Source organism: Astatotilapia calliptera, chromosome 5, assembly GCF_900246225.1.
Source record: "Astatotilapia calliptera chromosome 5, fAstCal1.2, whole genome shotgun sequence".
NCBI classification, from domain to species: domain Eukaryota; kingdom Metazoa; phylum Chordata; class Actinopteri; order Cichliformes; family Cichlidae; genus Astatotilapia; species Astatotilapia calliptera.
In genome coordinates, this window is record NC_039306.1 from 357951 (window position 1) to 372260 (window position 14310).

Consider the following 14310-nt stretch of genomic DNA (forward strand, 5'->3'; position numbering starts at 1 on the left):
AGTTGGGAGTATATTGTATTTAATGACAGTTTATTGGTAGTTTTGACCGAGTTGTCAGCTCAGTTGTTTCTTTACATAAACTTGAAAGGCAGTGGAACTTGCCTGAAGTGTTTGAATTATTCTGCTTGTTAAACTTGTTGGAATAAAGGATTAAAAACGAGCCTGTAGAGCATTTCACTGACCTGCTGCTCCCATCAGCCTGTTTGACTGTTTGCAGAGGGAGCCACACAAACTCCCAGCCTCAGATGCTTCAGTGCTTCTCAGGAACATTGTGCTGCTACCTTCTGCTATTGAACAGTCATTTTAATTCATTTGGACAAACTTTTTTTTCCATGTAGCAAAACCTCGCGTCAGTCCAGGTGGAGCCAAAATGCCAGAAAAGAACTGACCAAACGATCCGGTGAGTTAAAAATCTGTCACTTCATAATCGATTCACATGCACTGTGCAGAAAACCTGATGAGAGTCGGGTCCTGGGTCTGACTGGAGCTGCAAACAAACAGTAAGCAGGTGATCAGACTCACTGAGGAGCTCACACAGGCTCTACACAAAGTGTTCATTTAACTTCAGACATGAGCCTGATTTCATTCTTTTATGCCTGCAAGTGTTTTTTGTTTGTTAGGTTTTTTTGGTGCATTTTGCTGTTCAAGTCTTTTTGTACCGTTACTATAAATGTGTCGCGTGCACTTGTACAGTAGGTTTCTCTCTCCATGTGTAGTAATGAAGTGCAGGGTTGTGATAATTGTAAATGTCAGCTCTGAGAGCTTCCTGGCACAAACCTGCAGGCTGCTGTACACTGGTGGATCGACACAGGGACGCAGGCAGGCTGACTCCACAGGAACAAATTAAAATCCGCTAAACTCATTTGACCTCATGCTGCAGTTTTTACATAAGGATATTCAAATCTCTCCGTGCCGTCTCAAACACATGAGACATTAAAGATCACTGTCAGATTTTCTAGGGTGCAGAGTGACTACGCTGATTCTCACCGGACAGTAAAAGTGGAAGTTTTATGAAAAGAAGGTTCACTAAAGCTCAGAAGCATCTACTGTACAGATGTCCTGCTGCCTGCTTCATGCAGAGCAGACATCCTCCTTGGTGCTGTGAGCAGTGCTGGATGGTCAACTCTTTGTTGGTCACCTTTTACCCAGCAGACCAATCACAGCGATCGAGCCCTGTTGGTGGGTGTACCACGTTACTGTGATCACATCCCGTTTTCTTTAATGCAGTAATGTAAAACATTGATGTACATAATTCAATAATTATATGAAGCTTACGCCTAAGTTATATGTCTGTCTTTTTTCCTGGTTGTCTGTTCTTTACATCACTTCCACTTTCCCACGCTCTCAAACGCAACACTTACATCATTACATTATATCTCGGTCCTCATTGTCATTCTCTCTTTCAGGCTCTCATATGTGCAACCAGCCTCCTCCCCATCTCCGCCTCCCCCGAATCACTCAGAGCTCCATCCAAGCCTCCATCTAAATCACCAGCGTCCTGATTCCGGGGGTCCCGTCCTAAATCCTGCCACCGCTGGGATCCCGTAATGACACGTTGGGTCATCGGGGTCTAATCACCAAATAGATTTTCTCTCACAGTAAATTTTGTTCCATTCTTCCAAACGTTCTCTCCGTGTTGTAATTACAGTAAAGGTTCAACACAGTCTGAACTACCACAGTGCTCGTGAACTGAGAAGAAACATCAGTGAGTTAGAATAAGTGCAGCAGGGAGCAGGTGGTGCTCAGGGAGCTCCAGCAAGAAAACTTAGAGTTGAAGTTGGCTCAACACGAGCTGATGTAATGCCGAGCTGACCAATCAAGTGCATGCACGGTCCAGCGTATCATCCCTGAGGTAAAACATGAAGTACTAGCTTTATTCTGTTTGTCAGTACGGCTTTTAATTGGTACCTGAAGCAACACGCCTCCACCTACACCACCCCTTGAGTGTCTGTAACTCATACTGAACATGGCTCATTTGTTTGTACAGTGAAGACACACACAGTGTAATTCTCTTATTCCCTCACACACACCCACGTGCACATCGAAAGCTCTGCTGCTTTAAGACCCACTTGATCAACAGTCTTTAATTATGTTTGTCATCATGCAGCAGCCTCCATCTTCCTTCAGTAAAATACACCAACTCTCCGTCTCTGCCCCGGGGGCCTACTTGAAACTCTAAAAGATTCACTAATTCCAATTAATTTACTCTCTGCCTTTAATTAAAAAACTCTTATGCAAATCGCGACACGCTCTGTAACGCTGATTAATCTGAATTTTGGAGGGTTTTGTTTTTTGTTTTTTGTTTTTAAAGCTTTTCCAAATAATTATGCTAATGTATTAAAATATGTACAGTTGAACTTGGAAGGAAATGAGAAAAAAGGAGGTTTATACCTTATTTAGAAAGAATGAGTCTCAAAACAACTGATCCCAACAGAAAAGCAGATTTCATCAAATTACCTCCTAAACAGTTTTAGCTGCAGAAGAAGAAAAATGCCTCCCAGCACTGCGGATATAAAATATACCCGACTGTGGCATCATCCCACATTCGGTACACGAGGGCGACTCAAATCGGATCAGATCTGGAGTGACTAAAAGATGATGACATACAGTATGGTGCAAAAGGCTTTTGGCATGTTCGATGATTGTTATCTCACAACACCATCAGGAAGGAGTCTGATCGGCCCCCAAACTCACAGCGATCTAAACATGCAGCCAGACTCACAAAGACTGTTCTTCAGCTGAAAGCAGAGCAGCAAGTCCTGCAGCAGGAAGCAGGGCGCCAAAGAGCCCAGATCAACATCTCAGGCTCAGGCCAGGATCATACAAGCAGAAGACTCGGACTGGATCCACCGAAAAACTGTGGCAACTTCTCCAAGATGTTAACCTCATTAGTACCTTGAAAACAAGTGCAGAGCTGGTGCTCTTAAAAGCAAGACTGGGTTTCCCACAGATGATTGCAGTGGCTCACCGTGTGCATGTGTGTGCTGCAAACCACGCCACATGTGCAGGTGGCACGAATAATACACTTTTTCTCTACTTTATGACAAAAAACAGACTCGATCGTTTTGGCCTGCAGGTATTAGCTGCCACATGTGCAGCTTTCATTAGTGAGTCAGACAATAAGGAAACTTTGCATTTATTTTAAAAGCCTGTGGAAGTGACTGGAACAAATGCAGGGCTGACTGAATACGTTTGGCAGTATAACGTATTGTCACTCTCAGCAGAGGCTGTTAGCGACGCTCTGTCTGTGAAGCTCTGGTTAAAATCCTCTTCAGACAGAAAAGAGACACTAATGACTGAATGAGTAACAGGAGAGAAAGAAAGGCTCAGAGGACAATAAATGCTTTTTGCTGTTTTTATGTTCAACACGACTGCTTTCAGCCCTCAAACTGAAACATGATGCTGGAGTCAGTGAAGGTGTTAAATTCATCGAAAGCGTGAGTCTAACCGAGCCTGAGGTTTCACAGAGGCTCAGTGTAGTGTCGCAGGTTTACACACTTACCCTCTGTTGGTGACGATGGCCTTCTTCAAGTGAACGTAGCTGGCAGGAAAAACTCCCTGGAGAGACACAGACAGAAAAAATAACAGAGAAGAAAGATAATTAATCACCGTCTACTTCCCATCCAATAACACCGAGAGACAGATCACGATAAAGACATGCAGAGTAAAGACTATCCTCTGTGTGCAGCAGCGAGACGCTCCTCAATCATTCATGTACAATAATAAGTTATAACGGAGGCTGATGGCAGGCTAGGCAGGTCGCTTCTTGTCTTTGATTGGAGATCTTCCAGTGAGGAGAAATACATGCTGCCTTTGCCATCAGAACGTCATGACACTGTGACCTGACAGAAAATGACAGCGAATCACATTTTTGCACAGATTTGGCCTTTTAAAGGCACGTGGTCCTAAACGTCTGTGAAGGTTCTCAGTCATCCAGGTCATCGTAGTCTAAGGAGCTTGCAAAGAAAAGCGTCTGGACTTGTTTGAGTTGCTGGAAGACTCATGCGAAGACAGCTTGAAGACAGCTCATATGATTAGGTAGAGGATCATCAGGGGGTCCTTTGTCCCTCTTTGGGGGGAAACTCCCACTAGGTTTATATCTGGGACTCTCCACCATTTGACCTTAGAACTGAAGAAGCTTCTCAGATGAGAGGTGAAACGTCTTCAAGCAACTTAAATAAGTCCAGACGCTTTTCTTTCCTTGGTCCTAAACGTTTGATCAGCTGTAAAACAGCCCGCTTCAGTTTAAGGTTGTTTTCAATAAATTGCATGTTGAAATTTTCTGCATGTTGAAGCTCAACTTGGAACCTTGTTAAGATCCAACTATGCAAAATATGATTTTCAGGTGATCATAAACTTTTGGTCAGGGCTGTACAATAAAAGTATATAATGAAGAAGGACTCTACAGGGTCTGAGGAAGGGTGGGGTTTATACAGGAAACATTGGGTCCCGCTGTCTCCACCTGTTCTGATGTGATGGGCATAAAATGAACTGCTTGGACTTGCAGCTGTTTCAACTGTGTTAAAGTCCAGTAAAGATCACACTGCAAAGAGATTACACTGATCCAGTGACGTTCCCGGGGCAACACTGATTGGACCAATCAGCTTAAACTCTGATCATTTTGTTATGGTTTTGGGAGGGAGTTGATTTTTAAATTTATTTTATTTTTTGTGGTTTTTTTGTTGTTGTTGTTGTTGTTCTCTGTGCGTGGGCTGTTGTTGGGTTTTTTTTTTGTTTCTCTTCCTTTTTTTTTTCTTTCTTTTTTCGTGTTTTTTTGTTATCATCTGAATTTTAATGGCCTAATTTGTTTTGATATATGTCTTTATATCGGTTGGTACTTGCTGTATTGGGCCTGATATGTCAAATTACATGTGCAAAACTTTAGAAATAAAGAGGGAGGAAAAAAGCAAAAAAAACCTCTGATCCAAACAAATCAGGCTGAGATCATTTTAGCTGGAATAAGACAAAACCAGCAGGCATGAAAGGCAACCAGTGAGGAAAGTGTCCCACGAGAGATTTCAGTATATTCAATTTATTGTCTTTAAATTTTAAATTATTATTATTTGTTTTATATTTATTTTATTCGTTTTCAGGTTTGTGCTCTACCTCTGGGGTTAAATTCTCGGGCTGTTTTTCACACTATGTGACATATCGAGTCACTAGAGGCCCTGAACTGATATGAAGCACATATTAAATTCCTATTCCCTTCTTTTCAGGGTGTAGCTTTAAGATTAGAAAAGAGAAGATAAGAAGTTAGACCATTAAATTATTTGACATATTTATTGGCTTTTGATTGATATTGTTCAGAGTTCTGCGTCTCAGAGCCGGCTGTACCCCCTCACCGAACCCTGATGTGCACAGTGTGCACCTCTACTGTTTCACCGTTGAACCAAGGGCAGGTGAAGCATCTTCAGCCTTTCTGTGGAGGTTTTTCAGCAATCTTCAAGAAGTTGTGCCCTCTTTCCTTTTCTGCATCTGTGGCCATAGCAACTAAAACCCAACATTTTCTAGGAAAACAAGCTTCTGCATGCTTGGCTTCCCAAAGTGGTTAAAGCACTAAGAATTCACATTTCTAAGTGAAATATTGAGGCCTTCGACATAATTATGAGAGAATCATCATTTAAAACCGCTGGCATCAATTATAAAGACAGGTTACACAAGGCAAGGCCCAATCTTTCCTGGGCCCACAAAGAAGGCGAGTGCCATGCACGGCAGCTGATCAGTTTATTGTGTGAAGCTTGGCCTAATGGATGGAAACCATGCTGTTCTGGAGCATAGTGACGTGCACGCTGGTTCTTGGTTCAGTTCCATCACTAACTCAGTTGACTGTCAGTGATGGAGTTATTGTTGCTGCTGTAGCTGCGTAGGTATGGAAAGAAACTATATCTGTATAGTTGCTTAATCTGACGCAGTTGCATGAAACAGGCATAACAGATATACAGGCCTATCCTCCAGCAACATTTCTGCTTTTTCAACCTGAACCACAGCTTCTTCCTAGACTGACCAAGTAGTTTTGGCACCTCCAGTAAATCTAATGAGTGAGTAAAGCAAAACAGAACCTCTTCAATAAAGGACTGTTGTCCTCTAGTATTTCAGGCTGGTTTGCTACAGCACCAGTGTGAAGCCAGTGTTGGAAATCTGGTGCATCGCTTTGCACCTTGCAGCTTTGCATTGTCAGAATACAGAATCTGATTTGTATAAAAACTCATTCTTCATCTTCAGTAGCCTCAGATTCATCTTCTGTCTTCATCAAGACCACGACAAACCCGCTGCCTATGCTGCAGCGCAGTCGCAGGGTAACATATATGATGCCGATTTCCAGCTTTAGTCTGCGGGTGCCTTCATTTTTCAAGTGTACAAGTAAGCTTCACTTTTTGCAGCGGCGGTGCCGTCTCTTTGAAAGGTAGCTGCTGTGGACGCTCGAGGCTCCCCCATTTTAGTTTTACAAGCTCGAAATGCTGCTTACAGTATTCTCCTATTCTTCTGCAAATGTGGAAGTAATGAGGTATTTTGTGTCACAAAATCTTTATATCTCCAGTGACTGGGGAACATTTTTATGTAAATTGCAAGTGTGTAAAAAAACTGTTTAATTTACAAAGTGTGGCTGGAGCTGCAGCAGTCTACTGAGGGAAGGCTTCACACTGTGGGGATTTCATTCATATTCAGCTACATGTTTTAATGGGGAAAGAGCAGAGAAGAAGAAGAGCAGAGTCTATCTGAGGAATGGAAGTGTTCGTGCCAGTTTGTGTTTGGCTGTTTTGTTCTTAAGCATCCTGGTGTACATGTATATATGCATGTGGGTTTGTATCCTGTTTATGCACTTCTTCCCTTGTCCGCCAGCCTGCATGCTGATGCAGAAAATCTATGTTAGGTATTAGCGTAGAAGCCAAGATGTCAGCTCCTGTGTGTGTGCAGGTCTGTGCCTTATGTGCACTCGGAAAATCAGGCTTCCGGCAGTCGGGAAAGAAAGCAGCCCTCTGCTATCATGCATAATAACCCTGCTGTCTCTTAGCTAGCACTTTAGCTGCTTGTTCTTTCAACAGAGATGGATTCTGCTACAGCTGTCAAAAGACCTTTTAGGTCAAATATCACATAGAAAAACACGGCGGACCAGATTCAAGTCTAAATATGTTTCTGACGGTGTTACAGAGAGAGAGGGAGAGAAACCTATAAAATCAGGAAGAAATGAGAATAACAGGGCTGTAGACGAATAGAGTAACTGTTGGCAGCCATGCATGTGACAGGAGCAGGTCAGAGGTGCTGGTCCGGCCTCCCGGGACTCGCTCAATTACCTGTCTGCCCAGGGCCATAAACACTAAATGTGCTCTTCACAGTCGCACCGCCTCACAGCTCTGCTCCGCCGCTGCTCATTTAAAAGCCACAGCACTCGGTAGCTGCTGTCACCGCGCTGTTTAAGGTGATTCATCGCTTTAACCTTTGGATAACATTTACACAAGTATTGCACATTCTGTATTTGAACATGAGTTACAGTAGACCTGCTCAGGTTTTCCTTATTTCCTGTCATATATACTGTGTTACTGTACTGAATGCAGTAATCAGATTACAGCTACAATTATGTCATTACAGAGGTTCTTCAGTTACCTCCATGCCGGGCGGATAGAAAGAAAAATAATTATTTCTTTCTGCGTCTTGACGGTAAAGTCAGCTGATTTCAGTTTGTGTTGCTCTAAAGTGTCTTTGTGCTGTTTTCAAGCTTTGCTTTGTGTGTTTATATGTGAAACCTGATGTAATAAATCCTTTGTAATAAAGGAGAAAATGTGACAGCGACTGACTGAACCCGCTCAGATGTGGACCTCTGCCAGCGTCAGCAGCATTTCATCACCTGTGCTGAGGTCAGCGCTCGCTCTCTGTTCGCTGTCTCACCTTCACACAACGCTCATGATGCTAAACCGAAAACTCCTCTGTTTGTGCCCCACTTTGATGTGACAGTAAACCAGCGGGATGGAAACACCAGACATGCATCAAGAAGGATGAAGCACACGTGCACACACGGACTCACACGAGGCCTTCGAGCTCGGTATCATCAGAGGAGAACCTGAGGTGTTCTGAAGGCACTGACCTGTTAACAGCCATTCACTGTCACAGCTAACTAGGCAGAGACAGCAACAAGGTTTTCTGTGTGTGTGTGTGTGTGTGTGTGTGTGTGTGTGTGTGTGTCCCAGTGTCAAAGTGTTGTCCTTAATTTAGCTGATGGCGCTGAAGCACCGGTCCACTTAAAAAGGTCATCTTGTTACAGAGACAGAAAGAAAAAGAGACAGACGAGACGAGAAGCGTTAAAAATAAGAGAATGCAAAGACAGACGATCAGTGAGGGAGACGAGAGGATAATAAGGAAACGGAGGCACAGAGACGAGCAACAGGGGGAACGCAAGGACGGCGAGCGAGGCTGCAGGAAAAATGTCATCCTCTCAAAAATAACAGCACGCCTCCGGCCCAAATACTGTACGTCACCTCACGTTAACCCGTGCTCTGAGTGCCTTCCAGAGGCCAATAGGACACGAGGAATCTGAAACATCAGGTATAAGAAACTAAAAGAAAGGGAAACAGCGGACGGCTGCGCAGACATCAGACATGATCACCTTCCTTCACAGATATTTACTGCTCAGCCACACAGGAGCCAATTCTGTGCTTCGCACTGATGTCCAGGAGACAAATCCGAGCAAATACAAATAATGGTTGATTATCCTAAACAGCACAAGCACCACGGTGCTCTATTGTCCATATTTGTGTGTGCAATTGTGTGTAAATGTGCATGTTTATGCAAACAATGTTGGCTTATATCCCCATTTATACAAGCGTGTACAACGAGGCTTATTTACGAGGCAGCTCAAGACGTTCTGCGTGAAAAATAACTTGGATGTGACACATTTAATTTCATGGTTTGTTACTTATATATGATTTAGCCTTGCTCAAGTGCTTCCATCTCACTGACGATTTAAAAAGAGCTCATGTGAGCGTTCGTGTCATAAAGTTTAGCTGGTTCACAGCAGTGTGATTTAGCCCTTCTTTTTTTAACTTGGCAAGAAAAACTGTAACTTTCTGCTAACACAAATTTACTCCACTAAAGAAAAGCACGTTTAAAGCTTCTTACAAATGAGAAAAAGGTGCACAAAACATTTATAGTTCCATGTTTCTCCGTGTGCTTCTGAACTGAAACGAGGTCTGCACGAGGTCGGAAACAGCAGAGACTGCAGACATCAAGCTTAAATAAAGTCAGAGAGACGGGAACCAGAAGTCAGTCGTGTCTCTAAAGTTTAATATGGGTTTTTCTTTTTACTGCTGCTGTAAATTATTCAGCATCTCGCCATCTACAACACTCGATCCTCGTTTCCTAATGGACAGCCTGACTTCTCAGACTTTCATTGTAAAACAGTTTGGACCTCCTTCGTGCTCTCTGCTCAGAACACTGACGGATGCTCTTGTTAAGCTGTGTATGTGTTTAAAGTGAGCGACTGAAACGCTGTGTGGACTAGAGGAGCTAGAAAGTAATATCCTCTCTACATCTAAACGATTTGAAGGTAGGCCTCTTTCTCTCCCTCGAGCTTGGCTTCCAGTGAGACCACTTCTTTTGAGTGAACAGCAGAGGGATCAGCTGAAGGTCCAGATGCATGTCTCAGGTCCTGTTTTTAGGCCTGACATGCCACCACTTGTCCAGTTTCCTCAGATTGTTTTAAGCAGCCGCTGCACAGCATGCAGAGCTGTTAGTTAACTAACAGCTCTTTGGGAATCACCTGGTTAGTGCAAAAACATTATTTTATGTCAAACTTTGTAATCTTTAGTATTTTTAACAGATTCAAACAAAGAAATTAGAACAAATGATGTTTTTGTGACCGGCTGATGGTAACAACGTGCCTAAAGATACAATTTAAAACTGCCTGTTATGTGTAGACACATCATCGGTTCGGTGATGAGGCTGAACAAACTCAAACATGCATCCCTCTGAAAATGATCAGGTACAAAGAAATGAGTGAAAAACAGCCAACGTCCAAAGAAAAACTTTGCAAGACCTTCAGAAAAGCTGCAGAAGAGTTGCAAGACAGTTGGGATCATGGAAGCTCGAAACCTTTTGTCCGGATGCTGTCCAGGACAAAACAAGAAAACAACAAAGACTGAAAGATGTTTCTGACCTTATTCTCTTGGTTGTGCCAGAAACTTCTGCTCTGTTTCCATATTTCTGTGCAAACTTTAAAGAGCACACAAAGAAAAGTCTCATTCATTCTCCTCGGGGTGCAAACTTCTAACAACAAACAGCAGACTTGTAAAACTTTTAATCAAAGGTTGCTTCTCAAAGGATGAGCAACTTTACACCAAACTAAAACGAACACATCCATAGGTTGAAAAGAGTTGGAGCAAATGCACAGACTGGTACAAACTCCCGGACCGTACCCAGCAGTGACCTCTGCTGATGTTTGCTCTTAATAAAACAGCCTAACATTATCCCTCCAGACTAAATAATTGATGGTCTTTGTAACTGTGCTGCTGACCAGCGGTGAAAGCGCTCTGGGTCATAAATGTTTTAATTCTGCAGGTGTGGAAGCAGGCAGCTCCCTCTCCTCTTCCTCGCTTCCCACCCAAAAAAGATGCTGACGCATCATCTCTGCCTGAGATGAGATTACTTTGTGGCGTCCGCATTAAGGAAAATTGAGTGAAAATATCCTGAGACAACCTGAGGAACAGACGAACTGTTCAACACGTCTTTACTACAATCAGACTTTATAAATGGAATTTCAATTTGTGCCAAAGGAGCTGTCAGAGGTGAAGATCATTCAGGGTCAGCTCACCTCTGAAGGTGGAGACGCAGCAGTATGGAAACACACTATATTGGTGTCTACGCTCCAGCCAAGCTGTTAGAAAGTGATGAATCACCAGTTTCATTCACTAACGTCGCTGCCTTAACACTCTTAATGTTGGTCCTTCTTAAATCACACACAAGTAAAACCTGTAGGAGGAAAATGGAGGATAGCATGGAGAGCTGTTCTCGGCTTTTTTCTGTATGTTTTAATCAGATATTTGTATAAATAAAAGATAATTAATTAACTTGTAATGTACTGACTATCACAGACTTTCTGTATTGTAGTTGTAATCTTAGTCATGGTCAGTCTGTTGTGTCATCATAACTCTGACTCTCACACAGTCTCTAACATTTTATGTGAGATTAGAATCGCACAGCTCGCGTCTCCATCGCTCCTGTGGCTTCACGTTCATTTGTGTCTCCAGGTGTTTCCACTTCCCTCCTTCCCCTCCTGTGTATTTGAGTCCTCTGTGTCCGTCTGTTCCTGGTCGGGTCGTCTGTTGTGGTCGTACAGGGTCTTGTCTTCATAGTCAGAGTTTTATCCAGTTTAGGTTTCAGTTTAGTTTCGCCCTTGTTTCACTTCACCTTGTTCTTCAGTTTTTTGTATCGGCCACAATAAAGGTTCACTTATTGTTAAACCTTCGTTGGTTTCTCCTGTCTCTGCGTTTGGGTCTGTTCCATAAATACATCTGTGTTTCCCGCCGTGACATAAACAAGTAAAGCTCGTCCTTCCCGACATTTCAAAATTGTAACTTTACGACACCACGGAGAACAAACTTTACTGACTGTTAAATTGTTACAGTTTAATTTTGACCGTTGTTTTCAGGGTTGATCCTGAGGTGGCAGACATGTCGGGCCTCTTCCTCGTCACCTGATGATGACGCAGCAGTCCGGCTCAGCTGAAGTTTATCTGAAGCTAAACTTCAGCCTTCACAGCTGTTTGACATTTACAGTTTCAGGTGTTTTTACCAGCAAACTGTTTTTATGAGGTTTCTTTTTTCAGTTTTTTATTTTTTCAGACTTTCTGTAGGTCTGTCTGATTATGATGTCGTCATCAATTTGTACGTAACTGTAATGTGATTAAAATGCGCTTCATCGGTTAGACCAAAGGTCCCAAAATATCTACCAAAGAAAACTGCAGACCCTGTTTGTGTCCAAGCACAGAGACATATAAGAACAACATGATAATATAAGGCGATGCAGTTTGGGTTATTAAGGTTATATTTATATATATTCTTTCTTACAAACATGCCAAGCTTTAGCTCTCAGTGTCAAAAAGCTCTTGATACTAAATTAAAATATTTCCAAAATATATTAACTTCACTCAGTGTAACTAAAAGGAAGGCTGAAATATTCCACATTAATCAGGTTACATTTACTCTCAGTGTTGATGGGTTTAAGAAGCCACAGAGCCTGAAATGAGCTCAGATATCTGAGAGTCTGCACACAACACCCACTGAAAGAGCTTCTACAAGTCAGAGCTACATGTGAGAGACACTCGTGAAGACACTCGTAGTTCAGCGGTTGAAGCACTCAGTGTGAAAGGAATGAGTGCAGCATGAAGCGAAAGAAAGTCCTTACTGCTCCGTGCAAACTGAGCAGTGGGTGGTGAACATATATTAATAAAACACTTTAAAAGTCGACATATTGAGTTTGAAGCACCTGTGAACTTGCACCGCAGTCAGCCGAGCGCGCCGCTACGAAGCGCTGCAAAAGTTCATGTCGGAGCTGAAAACATTAGCACTCTGTAGCATTCTTAATGTACCGGTTTCAACTTTTTAGCTCATTTAGCACACTCATCTCAACACGGCCTCTTAGCATCAGTGGGTGAGACGATGCTCCTGGATCATCAGTTGCACAGGAAATGTTTTTACACGGTTAAAATACTTTTTAAGATCCTTCTTTTTGTTTCATCTCAGCCGGTCCTTTGCTCTCTTGGACATTTTTCTCTTCCTCGTTCTTTTCGTGCCATCATACAGGACACACTCTCTGTCTTTTGTTTCCAGCTCACTGCTCTGCTGCTGTACACCAATTACAGTCTCTTTTGTTTCATTCTTATCACACCTGCCGATGAGCTTCGGATAATCCGCGTTTCATTGTCTTCCAGTCATTTCTGCAACAATCTGAAAGCTAGAAAAGACTCTGCAGCTGTGATTCACTCTCCTGCCTCCTCTATTGTCCTGAGCGAGTTTATCTTCTAAACTTAACCCTAACACACCCATATATTCAGTCCTATTATGAGCCCCTGTGTTGCATCAGGCCCCTTTTCAAGATCCCAAGAGGAAAAGAGAAAAAAAGGAGGATGGTGCAATTCCCACACTGAGCTCCGTGCAGCATCATAAAGCACGCTGGTCTATAATTTCACACAGCAGCTCTGATAGGCTCGGATGATAAAATAACAGTGATTACATCACAATTGCAGAACTGTACATCTACCGCCATTGTTGTTACTTGATTCTTGAACAATGAATGTCTTTCTAAATATTCTGAGGAGGAGAGATTTCCACTGCAGCGAGTCGGTGCGACGAGCTTCAGGAAGGTGAGAGCAGACAAAGGTTTCTCGCTCTCTCTCTCTTTATGTAAGACTGTTTAAACCGTGCAGGTCGTCCTGATTGGATTCAAATTCCGACTCGCGGTTGATATTTTAGGAAGACGGTCGCATCTAGTTTTACTTGGCGGTTATGTCACCTGACAGCAAGGTCCAAAAGAAGCACAAGGTCTGAGTGACAATAAACAAACACATCAGTTTTCCACCTTCCTGCTGCTTTTCATCACATTTCAGTTGGAGTCGCTGCGTTTTGACTGAAACGTCTCCAGGCAATGTTTCTCTCAGCCCACTCTGACTCAGACGAGCTCTTCAAGGATTGTTTCTATTCACTGGGCAAATTACATTAACTGGTCCAGTGTGATCAATCAACTACAAACCAAAGCTGATTAGAAAACATCACATCTGTAACGAAAGAGGAACAGCTCGCCTCGCCCTCAGCCCGAGCGCTCATTTATTCACACTCTACATCTCTCCTGTGATATCGTCATTGGATAACACCAGGTTCGTCTTACGTTGGTCGACTGGATGATTACACGTTCACAGGTACCGGTGTAAACACAGGCTTCCACAGAGAGTGTGGAGTGTTGTTGGTGCTGCAGCTTCAGGGCCCGTTTTTGTTGCAGTGCAGCGAGCCGGCAAAGACAGCTCTGACCGTTTGATATTTTCCTGACCTTGAAATCCGCCTTAAGCATCTGCGTGGTATTTTGGTGCCCAGCACGAAGGGCAGGGTGCAGCGCTGGGAGGAGAAGTCCAAACAGGTGCAAGGTTGGTTCAAATGAAGAGGCACAAAGCTGTTGGTATTTTGGTGGAAAAATCCATCTGAGACTACGCGGGCGAGTCAACCTGCTAAACTAAAAAGTAAATAATGCATTTTAAGTGAATCCCTTCACAGCAGGCAGGATTTAAACTGCATCAGTATACAGCAGCTGCTTTATATTTTTCTCTCACTT

At 43.0% G+C, this 14310-nt stretch overlaps 1 protein-coding gene across 9 annotated transcripts in view; it reads right to left on the reverse strand.

Moving 5' to 3' along the window:
• Window positions 1-14310, reverse strand: part of LOC113021787 (dedicator of cytokinesis protein 3-like) — a 229871-nt gene that overhangs the window by 108884 nt on the left and 106677 nt on the right. For all 9 annotated transcript variants that reach the window (XM_026166510.1, XM_026166509.1, XM_026166507.1 and 6 more), the window contains exon 4: window positions 3503-3558. In XM_026166510.1, coding sequence (XP_026022295.1) covers window positions 3503-3558 — 56 coding nt within the window. The remainder of the gene's footprint in view (window positions 1-3502; window positions 3559-14310) is intronic.